General features: G+C 40.5%; 1 protein-coding gene across 2 annotated transcripts in view; it reads right to left on the bottom strand.

Moving 5' to 3' along the window:
* The window catches only part of LOC110533820 (connector enhancer of kinase suppressor of ras 2), a 55,495-nt gene that overhangs the window by 17,939 nt on the left and 22,696 nt on the right, over nt 1-14,860 (bottom strand). For both annotated transcript variants that reach the window (XM_021618352.3, XM_036990212.2), the window contains exon 8: nt 12,942-13,010. In XM_021618352.3, coding sequence (XP_021474027.2) covers nt 12,942-13,010 — 69 coding nt within the window. The remainder of the gene's footprint in view (nt 1-12,941; nt 13,011-14,860) is intronic.

The following is a 14,860-nucleotide window of genomic DNA, read 5'->3' as shown; positions in this document are numbered from 1 at the left end:
CAAACTGATAGTGCTGCACCTCATGCCGACCTATAATGCATCGCAAAGCATCAGCGCCAAGCCCTACTGGGCTCTGACCCGCAACAGACAGTGTGCAGCTGTGCTACAGTGAGCTTGGATCTACTGATGGCGGTGTGCTCCCAGGCAGGCTCCAGTAGAGGCAGGGGAGCAGAGAAAGCAGGTCACGTCCCCCTCCCTCCCTTCCTCTCCCTTCCTCCCTCTCTACGCCACGCTGAGCACCTCTCTCTACCTCTGCGCTCTGTAGAGTGCCAATGTTAATAATGCAACTTATCTGTAAACAGGTTACATTATTCAACTCAGGGACTGGCATGGCGACATAGTCAAACTATAAAAACACACACACACACACACACATTACTGTTTGGCTGAGACACTGTCTCTGTGTTCACAACAGCTATGCCGACTGGCAATGGCCCATTTCACTCCCACAAAGACGACAAACATCGCCTGTCTTAAAAAGACACAGACAGACACAATTACTGTACATACAGTACAATACACACACATACTCTATATACAGTACCAGTCAAAAGATTGGACACACCTATTCATTAATTATTTTTTTCTACATTGTAGAATAATAGTGAAGACATTAAAACTATGAAATAACACATATGGAATCATGTAGTAACCAAAAAAGTGTTAAACAAATCAAAATAGATTTTAGATTTTAGATTCTTCAAAGTAGCCACCCTTTGCCTTGATGACAGCTTTGCACACTCTTGGAATTCTCTCAACCAGCTTCATGAGGTAGTCAATTGGAATGCATTTAAATAAACAGATGTGCCTTGTTAAAAGTTAATTGTGGAATTTCTTTCCTTCTTAAAGCGTTTGAGCCAATCAGTTGTGTTGTGACAAGGTATACAGAAGACTTCCCTGTTTGGTAAAAGTCCATATTAAAGCAAGAACAGCTCAAATAAGCAAAGGGGAAACGACAGTCCATCATTACTTTAAGACATGAAGGTCAGTCAATCTGGAACGTTTCAAGAACTTTGAAAGTTGCTTCAGGTGCAGTCGCAAAAACCATCAAGCACTATGATGAAGCTGGCTCTCATGAGGACCGCCACAGGAAAGGAAGACCCAGAGTTACCTCTGCTGAAGAGGATAAGTTAATTCGAGTTAAAAGCCTCAGAAATTGCAGCCCAAATAAATGCTTCACAGAGTTCAAGTAACAGACATCTCATCATTAGCTGTTCAGAGGAGACTGTGTGAATCAGGCCTTCATGGTCAAATTGCTGCAAAGAAACCACTACTAAAGGACACCAATAAGAAGAAAAGACTTGCTTGGGTCAAGAAACACGAACAATGGACATTACACCAGTGGAAATCTGTGCTTTGGTCTAATGAGTCCAAATTTGAGATTTGTGGTTCCAACCGCCGTGTCTTTGTGAGACACAGAGAACGTGAACAGATGATCTCTTCATGTGTAGTTCCCACCGTGAAGCATGGGGGAGGTGATGTGACACTACTGGTGACACTGTCAGTGATTTATTTAGAATTCAAGCACACTTAACCAGCATGGCTAGCACAGCATTCTGAGCCATACGCCATCCCATCTGGTTTGCACTTAGTGGGACTATCATTTGTTTTTCAACAGGACAATGACCCAACACACCTCCAGGCTGTGTAAGGGCTATTTCACCAAGGAGAGTGATGGAGTGCTGCATCAAATGACCTGGCCTCCACAATCACCCAACCTCAACCAAATTGACATGGTTTGGGATGAGTTGGACCGCAGTTATTTTATTTATTTTTTATTTAAAAATATATATATTTAACCTTTATTTAACCAGGTAGGCCATTTGAGGACAAGTTCTCATTTACAACTGCGACCTGGCCAAAATAAAGCAAAGCAGTGGTACACAAACAACAACAGAGTTACACACATGGAATAAACAAGTATAAAGTCAATAACACAATAGAAAAGTCTATATACAGTGTGTGCAAATGAGGTAAGATAAGGAAGGTAAGGCAATAAATAGGCCATAGTGGCAAAATAATTACAATTTAGCAATTAAACACTGGAGTGATAGATGTACAGAAGATTCATGTGCAAGTAGAGATACTGGGGTGCAAAGGAGCACAAAAAAAACAGTATTGGGATGAGGTAGTTGGATGGGTTATTTACAGATGGGATATAAACAGGAGCAGTGATCTGTGAGCTGCTCTGACAGCTGGTGCTTAAAGTTAGAGAGGGAGATATGAGTCTTCAGCTTCAGTGATTTTTGCAATTCGTTCCAGTCATTGGCAGCAGAAAACTGGAAGGAAAGTCTGCCAAAGTTGGAATTGGCTTTGGGGGTGACCAGTGAAATATACTTGCTGGAGCGCCTGCTACGGGTGGGTGCTGCTATGGTGACCAGTGAGCTGAGATAAGGCGGGGCTTTCCCAAGCAAAGACATATAGATGACCTGGAGCCAGTGGGTTTGGCGACGAATATGAAGCGAGGGTCAGCCAACGAGAGCATACAGGTCGCAGTGGTGGGTAGTATATGGGGCTTTGGTGACAAAACGGATGGCACTGTGATAGACTGCAACCAATTTGCTGAGTAATGTGTTGGGGGCTATTTTGTAAATGACATCGCCAAAGTCAAGGATCGGTAGGATAGTCACTTTACGAGGGTATGTTTGGCAGCATGGGTGAAGGATGCTTTGTTGCGAAATAGGAAGCTGATTCTAGATACAATTTTGGATTGGAGATGCTTAATGTGAGTCTGGAAGGAGAGTTTACAATCTAACCAGACACCTAGGTATTTGTAGTTGTCCACATATTCTAAGTCAGAACCGTCCAGAGTAGTGATGCTGGACAGGCGGGCAGGTGCGGGCAGAGATCAGTTGAAGAGCATGCATTTAGTTTTACTTGCACTTAAGGGCAGTTGGACGCCACGGAAGGAGAGTTGTATGGCATTGAAGCTCATCTGGAGGTTAGTTAACACAGTGTCCAAAGAAGGGCCAGAAGTATACACAATGGTGTCGTCTGTGTAGAGGTGGATCAGAGAATCACCAGCAGCAAGAGCGATATGTCCGGTATGCTCTGGGATGAATCGCGCTGTGCAGACTTGCAGGAGATGTCCAGGCTAAAGGTTAGCTGATGACCGCTAGCAGTGGCTAGTTAACTAGTAGCTAGTTAGATGGCTGGCTTCTGTTGGGGCTTCCGGTTCTAAAGTAAAGAAAATAGCAGATCCATACCACATTGGGAGAGGCAGGAGAGAATGTTGGAGTTGAGGTTAAAAAATATATACTAAATATATGCAAAGAAAAAAGATATGTACACGGGACACGACAAGATGAAGATCAGACAAAGACGCATGACTGCTACGCCATCTTGGAATGTTGTAACATTTACAAATGTTGTAAAAGCAGCCAACAAGTGCTCAGCATACGTTAGAACTCCTTCAAGACAGTTGGAAAAGCATTTCAGGTGAAGCTGGTTGAGAGAATGTCAAGCGTGTGCAAAGCTGTCAACAAGGCAAAGAGTGGCAACTTTGAAGAATCTCAAAGTTTACATGATTCCATATGTGTTATTTCATAGTTTTGAGGTCTTCACTATTATTCTATATTGTAAAAAAAAATACAAATAAAGATAAACCCTTGAATAAGCACAGTTGAAGTCGGAAGTTTACATACACCTTAGCCAAAATACATTTAATCTCAGTTTTTCACAATTCCTGACATTTAATCTAAGTAAAAATGTCCTGTTTAAGGTCAGTTAGGATCACCACTTCATTAAAGAATGTGGCATGCCAGAATAATAGTTGAGAGAATGATCTATTTCAGCTTTTGTGTCTTTCATCACATTCCCAGTGGGTCAGAAGTTTACATACACTCAATTAGTATTTGGTAGCATTGCCTTTAAATTGTTTAACTTGGGTCAATGGTTTCGGGTAGCCTTCCACACGCTTCCCACAATAAGTTGGCTGAATTTTGGCCCATTCCTCCTGACAGAGCTGGTGTAACTGAGTCATGTTTGTAGGCCTCCTTGCTCGCACATGCTTTTTCAGTTCTGCCCACAAAATGTTCTATAGGATTGAGGTCAGGGCTTTGTGATGGCCACTCCAATACCTTGACTTTGTTGTCCTTAAGCCATTTTGCCACAATTTTGGAAGTATGCTTGGGGTCATTGTCCATTTGGAAGACCCATTTGCATCCAAGCTTTAACTTCCTGACTGATGTCTTGAGCTGTTGTTTCAATATATCCCCATAATTTTCCCCCCTCATGACGCCATCTATTTTGTGAAGTGCACCAGTCCCTCCTTCAGCAAAGCACCTCCACAACATGATGCTGCCACCCCGTGCTTCATGGTTGTAAGGGTGTTCTTTGGCTTGCAAGCCTCCCCCTTTCTCCTCCAAACATAACAATGGTCATTATGGCCAAACAGTTCTATATTTGTTTCCACAGACCAGAGGACATTTTTTTTTTTTTAAGTACGATCTTTTGTACCTGTTTCCTCCAGCATCTTCACAGGGTCCTTTGCTGTTGTTCTGTGATTGACTTGCACTTTTCGCACCAAAGTACATTCATCTCTAGGAGACAGAACACATCTCCTTCCTGAGCGGTGTAATAGCTGCGTGGTCCCATGGTGTTTCTACTTGTGTACTATTGTTTGTACAGATGAACGTGGTACTTTCAGGCGTTTGGAAATTGCTTCCAAGGATGAACCAGACTTGTGGAGGTCTGCAATTTTTCTTCTGAGGTCTTGGTTGATTTCTTTTGATTTTCCCATGATGTCAAGCAAAGAGGCACTGAGTTTGAAGGTAGGCCTTGAAATACATCCACAGGTACACCTATCAGAAGCTTCTAAATCCATGACATAATTTTCTGGAATTGTCCAAACTGTTTAAAGGCACAGTCAACTTAGTGTATGTAAACTTCTGACCCACTGGAATTGTGATACAGTGAACTATAAGTGAAATAATCTGTCTGTAAACAATTGTTGGAAAAATTACTTGTGTCATGCACAAAGTAGATGTCCTAACCGACTTGCCAAAACTATAGTTTGTTAAAACTTCTTACGGCTGTGATCCCGCTATCGGGATCGATATGACAACAGCCAGTGAAAGCGCAGGGCGCCAAATTCAAAACAACCGAAATCCCATAATTAAAAGTCCTCAAACATACAAGTATTTCACACCGTTTTAAAGATGCTCTTCTTGTTAATCCCACCACAGTGTCCGATTTCAAATAGGCTTTACTGCGAAAGCACCACAAATTATTATGTTAGGTCAGAGCCAAGTCACAGGAAAAACACAGACATTTTTCCAGTGTCACGAACCGGCTCAAAGCCCGTAACAAAAGGGAGACAACGTGGAGATAAGGAGTAACAAAACATATATTTATTAAATAAAGTAAACTAAGTACAATATACAATGATGTGTGTAATCAGTCATCAGTAGTGTGTGTTTTGCATGAATGTGATAATACAGGGTGTTGAAAGGTGCCAAAACAAACAACCAAAAAACACCAAGATTGAAGCTGGTTGAGAGAATGAGTGGGAGGGTCGTCACACCAGCCAAAGAGAGGAGTGACAAAAATCAGAAATAGAGATAGAATGAATCACTAACCTTTGATGATCTTCATCAGATGACACTCATAGGACTTCATGTTACACAATACATGTATGTTTTGTTCGATAAAGTTTATGTTTAAAAAATCTCAGTATACATTGGTGCATTATATTCAGAAATTCCAAAAACATCCAGTGATTTTGCAGAGAGCCACATCAATTTACAGAAACACTCGTCATAAATGTTGATGAAAATACAAGTGTCATACATGGAACTTTAGATACACTTCTCCTTAATGCAACCGCTGTGTCAGATTTCAAAAAAGCTTTACGGAAAAAGCAAACCATGCAATAATCTGAGTACAGCGCTCAGAGCACCAAACAAGCCAAAAAGATATCCGCCATATTGTGCAGTCAACAGAAGTCAGAAATAACATTATAAGTATTCACTTACCTTTGATGATCTTCATCAGAATGCACTCCCAGGAATCCCAGTTCCACAATAAATGTTTGTTTTTGTTTGATAAAGTTCATCATTTATGTCCAAATAGCTCCTTTTTTTAGCACGTTTGGTCAACAAATCCAAACTCACGAAACGCGTTCACTAGGAGCAGACGAAAAGTAAAAAAAGTTCCGTTACAGTCCGTAGAAACATGTCAAACGATGTATAGAATCAATATTTTGGATGTTTTTAACATAAATCTTCAATAATGTTCCAACCGGAGAATTCATTTGTCTGTAGAAATGCAATGGAACTCAAGCTAACTCTCACGTGAACGAGCATCACGAGCTCAAGGCATTCTGGCAGACCTCTGACTCATTCCCCTCTCATTCGCGCCCACTTCACAGTAGAAGCATCAAACAAGGTTCTAAAAACTGTTGACATCTAGTGGAAGCCTTAGGAAGTGCAACATGACCAATATCCCACTGTATCTTCAATAGGGAATGAGTTGAAAAACGATCAACCTCAGATTTCCCACTTCCTGGTTGGATTTTTTCTCTGTTTTTTGCCTGCCATATGAGTTCTGTTATACTCACAGACATCATTCAAACAGTTTTAGAAACTTCAGAGTGTTTTCTATCCAAATATACTAATAATATGCATATATTAGCAACTGGGACTGAGTAGCAGGCAGTTTACTCTGGGCACCTTATTCATTCAAGCTACTCAATACTGCCCCCAGCCAAAATACATTTGTGGAGTGGTTGAAAAACGAGATTTAATGACTCCAACCTAAATGTATGTAAACTTCCACTTCAAATGTAGATGTCCAAACTTTTGACAGGTACTGTACATGCAGACGCATCTAGAAAAAAAAACACATTCACTGCCTGCAGTTGGCAGATCACACCCCAGCTAGCACATTTGGTTCCTTAGAAGTTGTGGGAACGTGTTTTTTGTTTCATATTGGTTGTGGTGAACGAAGCCATGTTTTTTGACTGGTAATTCTGGACGTTTTTTAATGTTCTGAGAACAGAAGTGATCATTTCACCTGTTCCGAGAGCATTTATTTTTAGGTTGAAGTGAGGTTTTACGAAAGTTTTACTCTGGTTCCTTTTAAGTTTTCCAGGGTGGTTTTATTACCATTGTAGGTAATTTTGAGTTTTTTGTATTACTTCCTTAAAACTTTCACTGAAAGTTTCAATAATACTTTTAATAACACTGCTACCTTATTTTGGGTTTACTTTTTTGAACTCCAAGCACAGGTAGGACACATGGAAATTATTTTCCTTCAGCATTCCTTAATCATGCAAATTCATTTCTTTTTTAATGTGACACGGTAAAAGTGAGATTAAAACAAAACCGATGCTTGCGCAACTATGGGGCAAAACTGACAGGTTTGGTTGAGATTGTTGGCAACATTTAAAACTATACTTAATCTCCAATGTTTATTGAAAACAAATATATTTGCACAATGTGCACTTATTGTCTATCAATTACATTGTTACAGTTATTGGTTAACTAGCTAGCAAATTTAAGCCATATAGACATGACATGAGTAAAAAAAACACACCAGAACACACTTAACAAGATAGAGGATAGAGATAGTTTTGTTTGACGCTGAGAACAGAAAGTATATGTTTTAAATAACATTTTTGGTTTTTTTTTACGTTCTTTGAACAATTTGAAAACATGGCTTTTAATAGAACCATGAGGAAACCTTTAGGAAACATTATGCTGAAGCACTGACATTCCCACAGAATAAATATTTGAGAACATTCCCAATGTCAAACCAGTTGGAGAATGTTTCGAGAACATTAACAAAATTGAAATGAAATGTAACCATGGTTGAACTTTTAGGAAACATGACTTTAAATAGAACCAGGAGGAAACCTTTTGAAAACATTTTGCTGAAGTACTGAAATTCCCACATAAGAACGTTGTTTCTTAACTCTCTCTTAACTAATTGAGAACATTCCCAATGTCAAACCAGTTGGAGAACAAACCAAAATTGTTACTAAATGTAATCATGTTGTAACTTTTAGGAAATGTTCTGTTTAAAGTAACGAAACACCATAAAAAAAAAGTTTTTTCGTGAAGTTCCTTTAATGTTTGGAGAATGTTCCAAAGCCAAGCAACAATACTGCACCATGCCCAGAAAGTTGTGGGAAGGTTGTATGCAAAAATAACCATAGGACAACCATGTTCTTACCAAGCTCTAAGAAACACATGGTTCTCAGAAACGTATGCGCTAGCTGGGAGAAAGCATGTAATAAGCTAGCTAGCCTCTGGCCCTCAGGACACGTTCGCCAGTTGTAAGCTTCTATTGGATGTTTGCCAAGGCATGTGACCATTCAGTTAAAGGCACAGTCAACTTAGCATATGAAACTTCTGACCCAATGGAATTGTGATACAGTGAATTTTAAGTGAAATAATCTGTATTTAAACCATTGTTAGAAAAATGACATGCACAAAGCAGATGTCCTTACTGACTTGCCAAAACTATAGTTTGTTAATATTATGAAAGTTCATTGGCACAACCACTGTCTCATGTTTCTGGACATAGCATCATGTCATAAAATGTATAATCTATGTGATTGGCTGATCATACAGTAAAATAGTTATCTCTACACAGTAAAATAGGCTACCGCAACCACAACGTATTAGTGTATCTTTGTTAAGGTAGGAGGAAGTACTATGCCCTTTACATTTTAAAAATATATCACAAATGTGCAGTTAAGCCTACTAGAAATGGTCCCCTACCGAGATAGGGCACTGCCCCTGCTCAGTATGAGAACATCACAAGTGGCCTGATTAATGCATCCACCAACCCAAACAAATTACAGAAAATGCCACAGTCCTCCCAATCCATTGTTTATATTAGTTGTTAGTTTATTATCTCCTGCCAGCTGTTTTCATACTACATCTCCAATTCCACTAGAATCATATTTACTGGACTTTAAATAGCCTGGAGGGCCTCTGCAGTAACGACAAAGAGAAACATACACAGACCTCAATGCAAAGTGACACAAACAGTAGGTCGTGACCTCTAAAGCTGCCACTGTTTCATCAGTGGATGACGTAGCTACTGTGGCTTCTGTACATGTGTGCATAAGCCACAGTAGGATAAACAAACATTTACTTCTGGCAAAAATAGAAGGAATGCTGAATGCTGCAAAGCTTTGATTTTGATCAGATTGCTATGAGAAATCCTCATCAGCCAACGCCAATGGTGACAGCTAGTCTTAACGGGGTCTGACAAATAACGAAAAATACATTACAGACAAACTACTTTACAATTTACATACATTTAAAAAAATTAGCATGTAGGGTGTGTGTGTGTGTGTGCGTAGCTATCAGTTACATATACATGTCAGTACATACACACAACAAGAAGGTCACATGGGGGAGAGGGATTGTGCCGTGAGGTGTTGCTTTATTTGTTTTTTGAAACCAGGTTTGCTGTTCACTTATGCTATATGAGATGGAAAGGTGTTCCATGCAATCATGGCTCTGTATAATACTGTAAGTTTCCTTGAATTTGTTCTGGACGCCAGGACTTGAAAATACCCCTGCTGGCGTGTCTGATGGGTAAGTGTGTGTGTCAGTGCTGTGTGTAAGATGACTATGCAAACAATTGGGAATTTCCAACACATTCATGTTTCTTATAAAAATAAGTGATGCAGTCAGTCTTTCCTCAACTCTTAGCCAAAGAGACTGGCATGTATAGTATTAATACAGTATTAGCCCTCTGATTACAATAAAGAACAAATTGTCCCACTCTGTTCTGGGCCGGCTGCAGCTTAACTATGTCCTTCTTTGCAGCACATGACCAAATGACTGGACAATAATCAAGATAAAACTAGAGCCTGCAGGACTTGCTTTGTGGAGTGTAGTGTCAAAAAAGCAGAGTATCTCTTTATTACGGACAGACCTCTCCCCATCTTTACAACCATTACATCAATATGTTTTGACCATGACAGTTTACAATCTAAGGCAACACCAAGTAATGTAGTCTCCTCAACTTGCTTAACAGATACACCATTCATTCCCAGATTCAGCTGAGTTATAGAACTTATAGAATTATTTGTACTAAATACAATCCTCTTAGTTTTAGATATGTTCAGGACCAGTTTATTGCTAGCCACCCATTCTAAAACTGATGGCAACTCTTTGTTTAGGGTTGCAGTGATTTCACTAGCTGTGGTTGCTGACGTGTACAGGGTTGAATCATCAGTTTCTGCCCATCATTTATTTTATTTTATTCTGTCACTCTTTATATCATCTTGGCTTCTTCTTCTTCTTTATGATGGGTTTAGTCACATCATTTCTCAATTTGCAGTAAGTCAGCCAGTCAGATGTGCAGCCAGACTTATTAGCAACTCCGTTTGCCCAATCTCTGTCAACCATACATTTTTCAATTCCTCATCAACCCATGGAGCCTTAACAGTTCTTAACTGGTGCATGGTTTTGGAAACTTGGCTTTCCTGAATATAGCCCCTATATTGTAATCACTGCATCCAATGGGTACAGATACAGCCTTAGAACAATGTTCTACAATATTAGTAAAGATGTGATCAATACATCCAGAGGGTCTTGTTTCTGTCGTGTTTGTAAACACCCTGGTATGTTGATTAATAACCTGAACTAGATTACAGGCACTGTTTGCAGTGAGACGCTTCCTCTTGAGTGAACAACTTGATAAAAACCAGTGAATATTCAAGTCCCCAAGAAAGTAGACTTCTGTTTACATCACATACACTATCAGGCATTTCACACAGATTATTTAGATGCTGACTGTTAGCATTTGGTGGACTATAGCAGCACCCTAGAAAAAATAGGCTTTAGATGAGGCAGATGAACCTGCAACCACAACACTTCAATAACACTTGACATGAGATCCTCTCTAAGCATTACAGGGATATGGCTCTGAATATATACAGCAACACCTCCCATAAGCATTCCTGTCTTTTCTATAGATGTTATATCCTAGTATTGATACTGCTGTATCAAAGGAATTATCTAAGTCTCAGAAATGGCTAATATATTGTTATCTGATGTTAAGCAAGTTATTGATTTCATTAACCTTATTTTCTAAGGCTACATATATTAATATGGGCCATTTTTTGCCCTTTCCTGGATAGCTTATCAGAGATAGAAAATAACAAACAAAGCAAGAAAAAACATTATTCAGGAGTCCATCAATCAGTTGGTGGTGTGTGTGCTGTGGGATTGAAAATATGAACCCACAGGCTTGGCTCTCACATCCTTTGTAGGCTTTTGGGAGGGAGGGTGGACAATGAGCCTGTTATAGCGGATGTAAGCAATGTCCCCATGCGCTTTGGCAGGTTTCATGGTTGGGATAAGTTCTTTCCTCTTCTGGCGCACAGCTTCAGGATAGTCCTCGTTAAGGAAGATGTATGTTCCTCTCAAGTTATTTGCTCTTTTCAGAACAGCTACCTTGTTCTTGAACATCAGGAACTTGACCACTATAGGCCTGGGTTTTCCAGTTCTGTGTACGTGCTCCACTTCAATCTTGCTGTGGTCCATCTTCAGTTTCTCAATTATCATTTCCCTCACTTTATCCTCAGACTCCGTCCAGGTCTCGTGGAGATTCTGCGATTCCATCCACAACAGTGTTGTTCCGCCTTGATTGTCCCTCGAGATAATCGGAGTTCTCCGTCATTGTTATTATGGATTCAAATACAGAACGAATGTCCTCTCTCAATGACTTACAGATTGCTATTATCTTGCTGTTCTCCTTTTTAAACTCATCGATCTGACCCTGGGAGAACTGCAAACTGTTCTTCAGGTCCTGGACCTCTCTGGTCAGATCATTCATTATTTTCTTAGTTGACTCCAGCAGTATTTGGACACAACACTTGAAGCTTTTTCTTGTTGTTGTAACAACTGCTTGTAGAACTATTTTTGTTTGTTTAAAAGTTCCTTCACCTGTGATAGAGAGACACCACTGTAAGAGAGACACCACTGTCCTCAACGATGCTCCCACCGGCTTTGGTCTTTGTCATGGTAGCAATGCTAAGCTATGCTGTTACAGACCGGGCCGGTCCAGACCGGGCCGGTCACAGGACAGATGGAAACAGCAACAAAAAGCAGGGATTCAAACAGTCACACTACCAGGACAATCCGTGGAGCCACAAGAGCAGTAGGCAGTGTACAAGCTGCTAAGGAAACCTGGCTAGCTTGATAGCTAGCAAACGTTAGTTCGAAGCTACTGTAGGATAGCATCTGCACCAACGTGGCTACTTCTCTGGAGTGAAATAGATATGCTGCTATTGTTCCTTGTAATACAGTGAACATCCCACACCTTAATGTGATGTTACATGTTGACAATTGTTTGAAAATAAATCAGTTAATTCATAGTTATTTTACAAAAGAAAGCCACAAGAAAGATGTGTTTCAATGTATCTACTAAAGAGAAGAAAACATTGATGTAGATAATTTGATTAACCATAACTAAGGTATCTATTGATGAATATAGAGGAGTGATTTGACTGTCCTTTTTGCTGTTTAAAGTTGATCAGGTCAGATTAAATGGATTGTCCAGTGCTGCCAACCCATGTGTGTTAAATGAACCGACTCGGTTACATTGGGAACTAAAAGCTCATTATCAATTAATGACTATCCAGACCCCTGTATCCTTACAAGTACATTAAATCCCTAACTACCAGATACTAAATGATTAATTGAGGACTAATTAGGTACTAGGAAGAACTAAATAAGCACCTTGTACTTGGCTTCCAAAGGCAACGCATTTAGTCCCCAGACAGGCTGGGCTAGAGGAGTATAGAGTCTAGGAAAGCAGACGTTTCTCATTCATGATAGCTGACCTTTCCTGACCCAGACTGAACAGAATGTATTTCACAGACCCTGAGAGAGATCCTGTAGGACTAAATGACATAACAGTACTCAGTGCTGTACTCAGTATCCACAGTGGAACACTCAGTCTGGACTCACCACAGTTTGGTGATTGACCTGAATAACCTCGTCTCCCGCATGGATCTTCTTGCACTGGTCAGCTGGAGACTGCAGAGACAGTGACAGACAGTATCCAAGTAAGACAAGTAGAGGTTAGGACACATCGACTGTGCCATCATGGCAATATAAACAGACAGATCATTGTCATCAGAGACCTTTGTCTATGGTTTGTCAGTATAGGTCATATACTAACTACTACGTAAGTATACGCTTTGGCCAACTACTTTGAATTTATTGTCATGCCAAACATGACATACAGTGCCTTTGGAAAGTTTTCAGATCCCTTGACTTTTTCCACATTATGTTACGTTACAGCCTTATTCCAAAATTATTATTTTTTAAATGTAATCCTCACCAATCTACACAGAATACCCCATAATGACAAAGCGAAAACAGAAATACCTTATTTACATAAGTATTTAGACCCTTTGCTATGAGACTCAAAATTGAGCTCAGGTGCATCCTGCTTCAATTGATCATCCTTGAGATATTTCTACAACTTGATTGGAGTCCACCTGTGGTAAATTCCATTAATTGGACATGATTTGGAAAGGCACACACCTGTCTATATAAGGTTCCACAGTTGTCAGAGCAAAAACCAAGTCAGGAGGTCGAAGTAATTGTCTGTAGAGCTCCGAGACAGGATTGTGTCAAGGCACAGATCTGGGGAAGGGTACCAAAAAATGTCTGCAGCATTGAATGTCCCCAAGAACACAGTGGCCTCCATCATTCTTAAATGAGCAATCAGGGGAGAAGGACCTTGGTCAGGGAGGTGACCAAGAACCCAATGGTCACTCTGACAGAGCTATAGAGTTCCTCTGTGGAGATGGGAGAACCATCCAGAAGGACAACCATCTCCGCAGCACTCCACCAATCAGGCCTTTATGGTAGAGTGGCTAGATGGAAGCCACTCCTCTATAAAAGGCACCTGACAGCCCTGCTTGGAGTTTGTCAAAAGGCACCTAAAGACTCTCAGACCAAGAGAAGCTAAATTCTCTGGTCTGATGAAACCAAGATTTAACTCGCTGGCCTGAATGCCAAGCGTCACCTCTGTAGGAAACCTGGCACCATCCATACTGTGAAGCATGGTGGTGGCAGCATCATGCTGTTGGGATGTTTTTCAGCGGCAGGGACTGGGAGACTAGTCAGGAGTGAGGCAAAGATGCATGGAGCAAAGTACAGAGAGATCCTTGATGAAAACCTGCTCCAGAGCGCTCAGGATCTCAGACTGGGGCGAATGTTCACCTTCCAACAGTACAACGATCCAAAGCACACAGCCAAAACAACTCAGGGGTGGCTTAGGGACAAGTCTTTGAATGTCCTTGATTGGCCCAGCCAGAGCCCGGACTTGAGCCTGATCCAACATCTCTGGAGAGACCTGAAAATAACTTTGTAGCAACGCTTCTCATCCAACCTGACAGAGCTTGAGAGGATCTACAGAGAAGAATGGGAGAAACCCCCCAAATACAGGTGAGCCAAGCTTGTAGTCCTACCCAAGAAGACTCGAGGCTGTAATCTGCCAAAGGTGCTTCAACAAAGTACTGAGTAAAGGGTCTGAATACTTATGTAAATGTGATATTTCTGTTTTTCATGTCTGAAACCCTTGCTTTGTGGTTATTGGGTATTGTGTGTTGGTTGATGAGGGGGGGAAAACTATTTAATCAATTTTAGAATTAGGCTGTAACTTAACAAAATGTGGAAAAAGTCAAGGGGTCTGAAAACTTTCTGAATGCACTGTACATGGCATGGTAATGAACAGAACAAAGGAGTTGGCTAAAGCAAAGACTGATCTGCAAGGGGAGGCTACGGTGGCACAGCCCCAAAATGTCCAGTAACAGTCTAAAGAGTGTTACATTTAAAAACATACATTTTAAAAAAGTATGTAAAATGCAAAAAGT

This window comes from Oncorhynchus mykiss, chromosome 10, assembly GCF_057628025.1.
Source record: "Oncorhynchus mykiss isolate SJ-2025 chromosome 10, ASM5762802v1, whole genome shotgun sequence".
NCBI classification, from domain to species: Eukaryota; Metazoa; Chordata; class Actinopteri; order Salmoniformes; family Salmonidae; genus Oncorhynchus; species Oncorhynchus mykiss.
This window is presented reverse-complemented; position numbering and strand designations above follow the sequence as displayed.